At 35.9% G+C, this 12,048-nt stretch overlaps 1 protein-coding gene across 4 annotated transcripts in view; it reads right to left on the reverse strand.

The window, feature by feature from the left end:
• The window catches only part of Nedd4 (NEDD4 E3 ubiquitin protein ligase), a 133,819-nt gene that overhangs the window by 76,137 nt on the left and 45,634 nt on the right, over positions 1–12,048 (reverse strand). Inside the window, exon 3 of one of the 4 annotated variants that reach the window (XM_058584826.1) lies at positions 4,665–6,292. The exons of 2 other annotated variants lie outside the window; for them this stretch is intronic. In XM_058584826.1, coding sequence (XP_058440809.1) covers positions 4,665–6,212 — 1,548 coding nt within the window. In that variant the 5' untranslated portion in view covers positions 6,213–6,292. The remainder of the gene's footprint in view (positions 1–4,664; positions 6,293–12,048) is intronic. One more of the 4 variants, XM_046461460.2, reaches the window with a different exon arrangement.

The raw sequence follows: 12,048 nt of genomic DNA on the forward strand, positions 1-12,048 counted from the left end.
TGCAAACCAAGTCTTTTCCTAGCCTACTCTTGTTAAATAGTAGTTGGGTTATTCCCACACAGGGTGGGTACCCAGGGATGCAGTACTACCAAGTGGGTACCAAGGTCCTCCTGACTTCTGCATCTAATGGATATATAGCTCTCCACATTGCATGATGTCCTCTGTCCCTCCAAGTCACCATGCTCTCCTGGACTGACTAGTGACTCTCTTTAGTCTCCTCCTTATCTCTTTTTCACCATCTCACCAAAGTTAGTGGTCCCCAGAATTTGGATTTATCCTTCCTTCTAATCTCACTTTATGCTTTCCCTCACTGGGGTCATCTTTGCACATGGCTTTGACTACACTGCTAACTCCCAGTCTAGATTTCCAGGTCTGGCTTTTCTTCTGAGCTCTGCTCCTACAACCCCAGCTGCCCTCCTTGACAACCACACTACCAGGGCAGCCTCTCAGCAATATGCAATTTCTTCTTTGCTGTCTCACTCTGACTCCTTCTGAATCCCTGATTCAGTTCATGACATCACCATTCGCCCAGTCATCCCAGCTAAGAAAACTTTGATTCATTTATAATCCATGGTGTCACAAAAAAATTATCTTCTAAAAGCATAAAAACAAGCACTCTATACTTTCAAATAAAGATGTCCACTGCCTAACTACTACTATCAGCAGGAAATGTGCGGCTTTCTCTTTAGCACAAGCCACTAGGCCTACTGGGCACCATCTCCTTCTGCATCCCTGGGTACCCACCCTGTGCTGGAGTAACCCAAGTACTTACAGTATGAAGTTCTTTCAACCCTCTTGCCCTGCATGTGCTGCTGCTTCTGCCCAAGTAATGATTCTCAGTAGGGGGAGATTTTGCCTCCCAGGGGACATCTGGCAGTCTGGAGACATTTTTTGGTTGTTACTCCGGAGACTGTGTTACTAGCATCTGGTGGGTGGAGGTCAGAGACGCTGCTAAACATCCTACAGTGCACTGGACAGCCCCACAACAAAGCACCCTTCAGCCCAGAATAAAAATAGTGCTGAGGGCTGGGTTGTGGCTCAGTGGTGGAGTGCTTAGCTAGCATGCATGAAGCACTGGGTTCGATCCTCAGCACCACACAAAAATAAAATAAAGAAGTTGTGTCCACCTAAAACTAAAAAATAAATATTAAAAAAATAGTGCTGAGACTAAGAATCCCTACCCTTCTTAGAATCCTTAATTTCTCTGCCTGGTGAACTCCAATTCACTTATCAAGAACTGAGCTCAAATGTCACCTCCTCTGTGAAGCGTTCCTCTACCAAATAGGTCCTTTCTTCCACAAGAATAATGTCACACTTTCCTTTCTCTCACACACCTCTATTTCAGCACAACACACATCAGACTGAAACATTTTTTGTTTACCTCGTGTCCCTATTATTAGAATGAGAGTTCCCCCAAAAGCAAGACTGTATTTTATTCATCTTTTATCCCCACCTTGCCATTCAAGTGTGTTCTAGATACGTGAATTAAAGAAGACACAGAGAATACAAAATATTTCCAAGCTAACAATTCAACCCCCGAACCTGTCTGAAATAAATATTGTAACTCCTCAGTTCTAAGAAACATTTTTTTTTTACCAAATTAAAAAAACTGGTCATTAACATTGTGGCACTACAGTTCTAGAGGTAATATTTATAAATCACATTGATTTTTATAGAAAAGATTTAAATGCTTTTCAAGATAAACTTAGCCAAGTATCTCTAAATATTCTGCTAAAGTTAATAAAACAAAGACTGGGAGAATATGGCTCAGTAAAATAAGTATATATTTAAAATTTGTTTTAGGAAGAACAACTAAAGAAATTATTGAAATGTATGATTTGATCTTGAGATCAGTGATAAAGACTTTGAAATGTTTTAAAGTTCTATTCTATTAGGTTTAAACAATTTAGCTATCCAGGATTAAGTAACAGATAATTAAAACTTTCATAACAAACATAAAAAAATATAAAAATGTTTCTAATAAAAACATGCATATAAGTGGAGAATATAAAACATGTACAAGCTGGGCAAAATTCTAAGGTATATTGAATAAAAGGGTAATGAAATCTCTGAGCATCCCAACAGCATAACAGTAGTTCAGAAAAAGGACAAGGAAAAAAATAAATAGTAATATTTTTTTGTAACTGTATAAGTACCTTAGCTCCTTAACCTATTCCTTGGTCAAGCTGACAAAATATTACACATAACATTAAAATACTGAATGTCTATTTGCAGATCAAAAATCATTATACAGCCTTTTAAAAAGTGATATTGTATTTCAAAAGGCATAAATAATAAACTTTGCCCATTACTGTTATTTTCTTTGCTAGGGCTAAAATAAATAGCGTGCAGACTATGAAGTTCCATCATTATTCTAATTGTAAACCCAGAACAGAGCATATGTCCCAGATACAGGTAAAAGTTCTTACTAGTTTTTAAAAATTAGTCATTAATGAGCTGTTGATTACAGAAAGTAAGAAACTAGATACTCTGCTGCTAGAGGCTGGTAGCTAAACACATAAGAAAAGAATCTGTAGACTTCTAATGCTTTAGAAACCAGGGTCTCTGACCAAAGCAGTGATTTAATTTCACGGCTGCTCGGAACAGATAGCTGACATTACTAAATGCTACTCTAATATCAACTTGTTAAATGTGAATCCAGACTCAGCATATCAGAATACTAACCCAGACTAACTGGAGACATGGGAAATATTTTGGGAGCTGTTTATTTATAAGTGAGTTACAATATACCACTATAATTAGATTAATATATAATTATTGATAAACACAGGATTATTTCTAAAATCCCATTATTGTTGCCACTGCTGTGTTTAAAAAAAGCAACATTAGTGTCTTCCTCATAAAACAAGCCCTTGTGATTCACTACTTATCAATCAGACCAACTTAGATCAGGACCTATTGAATTTAGCTGTCATTTTACAACACTTTTCTAAAGACAAGTTGTTTACCACACATTGAAAAGAGGAACAATTTAAAGTTCTTCAACAAATTGCACACTTCTGAACTCTATAATCCAATAATCTATCAAAAATAGAATTGGCATAAAGCTAGGCATTTGGTTGCAAACATGCAAAAATATTTGTTAGCCTACCTACATTTAAATAAGACCAATAAAAATGTGTATTTTTAGCAATGCAAAAAGCATTTAATTTACATTTCATTAAAATACATTTAAAATGCCCTTTTAAAAAAGCATCAACAGTAAATTATAATACTGCCACAAAATGAACTATTTTAAGGATCTTTCTATAAATACTTATAGATTAATTATTCCTTTCACATTATATCATCAAATATAAAATAAATTTACAAGTAGCATTAATTAGCAAATTATTAATGTTTATTCATAGCGTCACTTCATTTTTCATTTCTTCCCCCCTTTTTTTGGGGGGGGCATGGTTGAATGGATTATAATCTCCTAAAAAACTAGTTTTAGAAAAGTTTTTTAAATGGAATTAATAATTCTTATAAAACATAGAATTTGAAATCTGCCTTCTTTTCATCCTCATTAAAGTAGTTGCAGATTAAAATATAGGCATTGTTAAAAACTATTATATTTACCAGATTTCAGAAGAAAGAAAACAAACTAGCACTTACTTCATGTTTCACTTACCTAAAGTTATTTTTTTCAACCTTTAACACAGATGTTGGGTGTTATATAAATACAGATAAACACACAAAATGTACTCCCCTGCCCCAATTATGTGCTGTCATCTAGAACTGGTTTAGTCAGAAAATTTTTTAAATTTCCTGGAATCTAGTGAGCTCTTCCCAAAACAGAAATTTTAAAAAACTATTTCAGTTCAAAACACTTCGAATACTCTTGGAAGGCCAAATTACATAAAGAGCTTTTTTGGCTGAGATTCCTTATAGCTAAATTATTAATATAATAGAGCAAAACTGACAAAACAACAATATAGTAAATAGAAAGTTGTGAGAAATACATAGTAATTTAAAGCAAATTCAAACATATAAAAACTTAGAAATCAATAAAGTTGAGTGAGTTACATTTTAGAAGGCAGTATTAACTGGTAGCTAAAGAAAAATAGGGTGGAAACAAAATTCCTGTGGTTAGGGTATATACAAATGCAAATGCCACTTATTTTTCCTCTGCTTTAAACATGTAATATAATAGTTTTTAATCAATGATCTTATAAATACATGCATTTTAGAGATATATTTCTTCTATGCTCATCTGTAACAGGATTTTCACAAGTTTTTTAATATTTAAAATATGCATTCTGTATTTTAGTTTACAATGATTAAGGAAGGATGGAAACGAATCAGGAATCACATATGAAGTTATATTAAAATACTGTGCAACTTGAAAGAAAAATATACCGAGATAAAGTGTTATGAGAGATTGTTTTTTGAAGCTTGGTTTTATGCTTTAGAACTAGTTTATGGCTTAAAATGACTTAGGAAAGTTTTTTTTCTTCTTCTTCTTTTAAATACACAGTTTGTTGGTGAAATAACAAAAAGAGTGAAAAACTGTTGGGAGTTCTTCAGATTCACAAATATAAAGTTTGGGTAGCTAAGACCAGGAAAGTATACAACTGCTAAGTGATAATAAATTTTAACTGAATATTACAGTAAGCTATTCTAACATAAATTAAAATTTATAAAGACTAAAGGAAACTTACCTTACAAGAATTAGATAGTTCATTTGTGAAATCTCTGGTGCTGTATCTTGATAAACTGTTACCTTTACCTTCATTTCCAGATGCAAACTTTATGAGTAACTGAGATGGTCCCCCCTTGGAACAATTGTGCTTAAGGCTGGATAAACAGGAAATATTTGGATAAGTTCCTCCCAGTGAAACACTTCTTTGTAAAACAGCATGGTTTTTGTTTATCTGTGAATTTGGTCTTTCCAACTCTCCATCAATATTTATTTGATAATCCATGTTTTGGGTGGCTGGTAAACAGGCAGCCATCCTGGGCACGAACTTGGTACACTCTGGATCAGAATTAAGTTTAATTTCTGACATCTCTGGTTTACAATCGCCATTTGCTGTTTCACAATCTAACGTGGTTGCTTTTTGTTGAGTGAAATGCACTGAAACACAAGAGTACCCTTCAGATGACTTTTCACAGATAGTCTGTTTTGGACTATTATTCGAAATAACAATTTTCTTTTGTGGTGAGCCCTTTCCGTGAAGTGGCCGTATGTCTCTTACTTCTCCAGGAGTACAAACTGTTTTAGATAATCGAAGTCCATTGACAGCTGTGGAAAGGAATCCTTTACCACTAGTACCATCTTCATTATGTGAAATTTCATTAGGAGAAACAATAAACTGATGTGAGGTTTGATAGGATCCTTTGTTTGGAAGAATACCTGCACTTGTTGGAGAAGTTGGTGGGGTATTTGAAGGACTCCTAGGAAAAATGACTAAGGATGAGCAACGTTTCAGTGGAATTTTTGCATTCCTGTTCACTGGCAATTTCATAATCTCTATTCTATGCTCCAGGTCATCCTGGACAAAGGGAACTGTACTTGGACTTCTTGAAAAAATTTCATAGGGAGTTGCATTCCTGTTTGGCACACTTCTATTGGAGGTGCAGTCAGAAGGTAAATTTCCACCAAAAAGAGTATCATCACTCGATGGAAAAGTATAACCACTACTGTCACTGATGATACTGTTGGTGTATGAACCTCCACTTGTGATACTTGCACACGACCCATAATCACTACCGTTGCTGCTGTAAGATCCATTATCACTGGTTGAAAAGTTACTGAGGCTATCGCTACAAATGGCAGAACTGCATAAAAGGTTACCATCGTTCACAGCATTCAGTTCATTATCAACCACAGCACTGCTATAAATGCCGTCCTTCAAGACATAAGTAAGTGAAGCATCGTCACCATCAGCTAAGACATTGCTAGGCTGAAGACATCCACCGTACCTTGTTGGCTGTAGTGAAATCTGAAGACAGCTGCTCTTTTTATTAACATTTTCAGATGAAGGAACAGATGCTCTTTCCTGAGGCTTCACGTTTTCCTTTATTAACGGCGCTAGTGCAGTCTGTCTGGGCGTCAGCTTCATTTGAACAACATTAGAAGTTGAAATCCGTGTTGGTTTTTTGAAGCACATGTGAACATGGCTATCCAAATCATCTCCGGAGGTTTCCGACAAAGGGTAAGTATTGCTTCTTCTGGCTGCAAAGTGCAATCGTAAGCTTTGTGCCATTTGTTCTCATTTCCAAACATGTTAAGGGCTGAAAGTCAAAACAAAGATCTCTGTCCGTAGACAGGCTAGAAGCAGCTGCACTGCATCGAAAGAAAAAATCATTTGTGGTGCCTAAAAGAGCTATTAAGTAAGAGTCTTTAACCTAAGTAAAACACTAGATACCAGATATTATAGAAAGAAAAAGATGACCTATTCCTGAGACTGACGTTTCTAAAATGTCTTGAATCGCTTGTAGTCAAAATGCCTTCACTTACAAAAGCACTTGATTTCCAGCGACCTTTAAGCTGAGCTCAGCTGCAGCACACTGACTCAAACACAGCCAACCTTGTTTCAATTATACCTTCTCCAATTTGCATGAATGAGTAACACAAGAACAACAATCTTCTAGCATTTCAAGTATTTTTTCACCCCAGCTCTACTAAATGAACATTTAACTATGTGAATCACAGTGTCTATACTTTCTCCAGCAGAGTTTGACCACTAATATTTTTACCCAAAGATATAGAATTACAGGAAGTTGGTAGGAATGAAACCCCATGTAATTGAGTATCAAATCAAAGATTGAATTTCTAAATAGTACCCACACTAGGAGTCTAGTCAAGTTAGTTCATGTAGAAAGGAATAGGGGCTGTTAAACTTTTTTTAAAAAAATAAATAAACTCAAACAGTTGTTTAACTCTGGAAATAACAAAACATTGGGGGGGGGGGAATTAAAACTTCAGCATTAAACCAAACAGATAAATATTTTATCTTGCAAAATACTAGTTATGAAAAGTGAAAGCTCACACATAGAACTACAAAATGAGTCTGTTAATACTACTGCACAAATTGAACATAGGTCTGAGGAAGAAAAAAAAAAAGCTTAAGAGACGCTGTCACCAAGCATTTTCTCCTGTAATTTTAAGGCCTTTCCCAGCCAAGTAGTACAGTCTTTAAATGATGCCATTTATATTTTTACTATTAAAACTCTGCCAAGAAATAGCCTAAGCAAACATTCCATTAAAAATATATGCAGATTAGACAGAAAAACTATACCCCAATATAGTTTGAACACATTGGATATTTTATTCCACTGTCTCTGCAATTCATTCACTTAAGGGAGTGTTGTGGTAAGTAAAGAAGTCTAAAAAGGATTTAACACATCAAATAAACATATCTCAATGCCAATTCTGTTCTGAAAAACTCTAAGAGCTCTTTGCTGGCCCCTACTGGTGCTTTGAAACAATCCCTGTAGCTGTTTGATATCTATAAAGAAATACAAACCATGCCACATATTTCTTTATATAAACAAAGTGCACACTTGTTTACATTTTTGAGTATTAGCACTGCCCCAGAGCTGGAATTACTTATGGGTGCTGATAAAACTCTCACAGTGGAGAACAGTGAACTGTTTGTCCTTTTAGAGGTTGTGATTATATATATATATATATATATATATATATATATATATATATATATATATATATATTTGCTTTGTATTTATTTAACCTTTATTTTCAGTTTACTAGGCAATAAAAGTTTAATATTTTAATTTCTCTCCCAAATGTCATAGACCAAGGTTGGTATTCTATTTGAAAGAAACAAATTTATTTTTAAATAATACTCTAGGGTATATTTAAACCCCTTACCTGAATTTTATAGCTGGAACTCCAGTAATAAATATATACTGGCTCATTCATAGGAAAGTAAAAAGTAAAATAGTTCAGTTGTTTACACCACATGGTACTACACCCAAGCTGTATTTTTCTAAGAAAGTTTTTTTCCTAAGTAAAAATAAATATGTAAAACATATACACACTTTGTATTAAAAAGAAAATTATTTAAGTTAGATTTGTTTTCAATCACAATTTTCGAAACAGTATTTTTAATCAATTAAGACATAACAAAATATAAATATGGGAATTTGTTAAATTTCATTTGGCTGGAATGAAAGTCTCTGTTTTAGAAGGTGTGTATAATAGTTGTAAACTTAATAATACAATTATTATGTTATTTTGATTTTATATAACCTATTTCCTTCATGATTTTAGTAAATATCATTTTATTATTCTTTTTCTTTTGAGAAGGAAAAGTTCTGATTGTTTTACTTTGCCTTCTAATGACCTTATCTTCTCTTTTTGGATTAAGTTAGGGGTTTAGTAACTCAAAAGAATGGATTGTAAGAGCTAATGTGCAAATGCCTGTGGCCTAAAACTTCCAGTTAGTAAGAAAACTCCACTGATTTTTTTTTTTTTTTGGAGGTGGGGGGCGGGTACTGGGAATTGAACCCAGGGCACTTAACCACAGAGCCACATCCCCAGCCCTTTTTATTTTTATTTTAAGACAGGGTCTTACTAAATTGCTTAGGGGCTCATTAAATTGCTGAGACTGGCTTTGAACCTGGGATCCCCCTACCTCAGCCTCCTGAGCAGGTGTGCACCACCGTGCCCAGCTCCACTAATTCTTAATATAAAATAATCAGGTAATTGACCAGATAAATGTTTTTTCCTTAGAAAATCAGTTTAACGACTAGCATCATTTTCATGCCTCTTGACTAAATTTTAATCTTCCATGATGGGAGGACAATAACTAAACATTTCTTCTGGGAGGACAATAACTAAACATTTCTTCTGATCCTTTTGAGCTTGTGCTGGCTATAAAGCAAGCACCAAATAACCCTGGGTAGGAAGATACATGGCTGGCTGGCTGGCTGGTTGATATCACTGAGGTCACTCTGACTGCTAACACTTTCTTCTAGGGCTTCCCTTTCCCTTCCTTTCCTCCCTCCCTCCCTTCCTTCCTCCCTTTCTCCCTCCCTCCCTTCCTTCTCCCTCCCTCTCTCCCTTCCTTCCTCCTTTCTCCCTCCCTTCCTTCCTCCCCCTCCCTCCCTTCTTCCTCCCTTCCGTCCTTTCCTCCCTCCCTCCATTTCCTTCCTTCCACTGAGCTACATCCCCAGCCCTTTTTATTTATTTATTTGCTTATTTATTTATTTATTTTAGTGACAGGGTCTCACTAAGTTGCTCAGGCTGACCTCAAACTTGGGATCCTCCTGCCTCATTCTTCTGAATAGCTGGGAGTATGGGCATGTGACACAGCACCCAGCTAGGATTTTTTAAAAAGTTGATCCATTTACTACTTCTAAAGAAATCATAAAACCTATGCAACTGTACATGAAGGAATGATGCTTGGAAATTTTACAAAGAGGGTTTCAGCCAAGAAAGTAAGGTAAGAGAAATATATATATATATTTCTTAGCACTTCAGGCTGAGTTTAAATTCTAGAGAGGCTGAAGATCCTCATTGCTGGCTCAGCCTAAGGCCACACCACTATCCTGTACCATCACTATCACAACTGCATGGGGAACCAGGGATGAAATGTTACCCCTCTGCCCAGCAGATGCCCAAATGTAAGCATCAACCCTAACCTCAAGCGGAGAAGAACTGGACAGTCGTGTCAGCCCTCATCTGGGAAGAATTTATGGAAGTCCTGTAGAATTTCATATTTTGGAATGGAACACACAATGTTTTATGAATGAAGCTCAGGACTCCCATTTTGAGCTGTTTGGTTACTGATGATCTCCATAGAAAATAATGTGATTATCCATAAGGTCTGGATTGGTACTGGCTAATACTAGTCACTGATGAACTCTGAAGGCCAAAGTCTATCATGATGGTTAACTGTACATGTCAACTTGACTAGGTTGTGGCCCAGGTGTTTGATCAATTACTAGTCTAGATGTTGCTATACAGTATTTTTAAAGATGTGATTAACATTTAAGTCAGTATACTCTGAGTAAAGCAAATTGCCTTCTATAATGTGGGTGGACCTAATCCAATCATTTGAGGAGGCCTTAAGAGCACAGACTGAAGTTTCCCAAAGAAACAACACTTCAACATAGAAATTCTGCCTGAAGTTCTAACTTCCTGGCCTGCCCTATAGATTTCAGACTCAACTCTCTAAGATTTACCCTTGTTTGAGTCTCTAGCCTACCGGACCGCCCCACAAACTTCAGACTTGCCAGCCTCCACAATCACATGAACCAGTTCCTTAAAACCTCTCTCAAATAAAAAATCTACCAGTTCTGTTTCTCTGGAAAACTTCAATCATATAACCACTAAGCCTGAGAAGCATAGAATCTTCCTACAGAAATAGGCGTCTCCTAAAACTTCAGTGACTGAAATGTGTGCAGGTATAATTTCTTAGATTGGCAGCACAGAAGCACTAACTTTTGTATTAGTAGGTAATTTTTTTTAAAGTCACATCATTCTGAAATGGTCCATTACTATGTACATCACCACCACCGTCACCAAACTGCTATATTTTATAAATCTCAAGTTTTAAAATTGGCTGAAAAAAGAAATATAAGCCTACTCTTTCTTGAAAGCAAGCATCACTTGCATTACAAACATTTTCCCAAATGACCAGAGATTATTCTCCTTAAAATTGCACTCATGCTCTTCACTCTACATCTCCAAAGAGAATTTCCCAGGAAAATGATACATTTATAATTTCATTGCAAATGCTACAGGACAATAAAGATAAAATGACATTTACAGTGGCATAGTCATTTGTTTCAATACAGTCAGGCCTACTGCCCCTTCAATAGCTTCTGTAGGAGATCTCTAGACTTCAATTATGTGCTAGGCCTGGCAATAAGTGAGAGGTCCAGAATGTCACATACCACTCTATTCTAATTTTCTGGCTTTTGTTAGCTGGTAAAGGGTGCTTCTTGAGAAAAGCTCTATTTCCAGTGCTTAGCAGAGCATCTAACACAGCAGATACACTGAAAATGGCATACCTTACTTACACCAAAAACATAGTAACAGAGAGCCATAAACACGAGTACATGAATGTTAAATAATACGTTATATTTGTATTATGAGGAAGAATTTCTGAGTGCTTTCAAAGCCACTGCTTCATTTTATACTTATGACATACATACTTATAAGATAGGAAGGGGACAAATTCTTATCTTACATTTTAAACAAGAAACTATTTTCAGAAGGGTTGAATGATTTGCCTAGGGTTACAAGTTAAAGTGCCCAATCAGAGGCAGGACTGTAGAACTTTTGACTCCTTGCTATGGGGATCTACTGTACCTTGATTAATGAATTAGTTGTTTTTGCCTTTAGTTTAAAAATTATATGCTATACTTATCAGTCTAGAAATATTCAACTGCTAATATCAAAGGCAGTAATTTTTTTCTTTCAACTCATCATGACATGCTGTATAGTATTATGCATACATAGTAAAGACCCAAGGATCGCTTCTCAGCCTTTTGACCAACATCAAATGTAAAGACCCAAGGAATTTGTTTGTGTGTGGGTGGTGGGGGGAGTTACTGGGGACTGAACCCGGAGCCTCATGCATGCCAAGCAAGTGCTCTAGCATTGATCTACAAGTATAACCCATCAAGGAATTTTAATGAACCAATGTTTGACAAATATCAATTTTGGTAATGAAGAAAGAGTCACATTGTACTAAAGTTACTGTCAAAAAGAATTAGACAACTAAGCATGGCGGAAAGTAGATGTGCAAGCTTCAAATAACTCAAAACAGTTCACCAACAATACACCCAAGGATCAGGTAGAGATTCACAACAGCATCCATAACAACAGGAAAAATAATAATACCATGAACCAGCAAAAACCTAAAACATGTGTCTTACACTTGGATATGTATATAAGAAAACATACCAACCAACAAGTAACTGTCAATAAACTGGAAACAACAATAATATCTACTAAGAAGGGTTAATACATGAATTATTGCCGCAGTCTGGCTGGGCACAAATGCCGCAGTCTGGCTGGGCACACAATCACGAGCCACCACACAGCTTGTAGATTCAAACAGCAAC

Source organism: Marmota monax, unplaced genomic scaffold (genome assembly GCF_021218885.2).
Source record: "Marmota monax isolate L192 unplaced genomic scaffold, Marmota_monax_Labrador192_F-V1.1 WCK01_AAM20220418_F8-fsc00001, whole genome shotgun sequence".
In the NCBI taxonomy this organism is placed as follows: Eukaryota; Metazoa; Chordata; class Mammalia; order Rodentia; family Sciuridae; genus Marmota; species Marmota monax.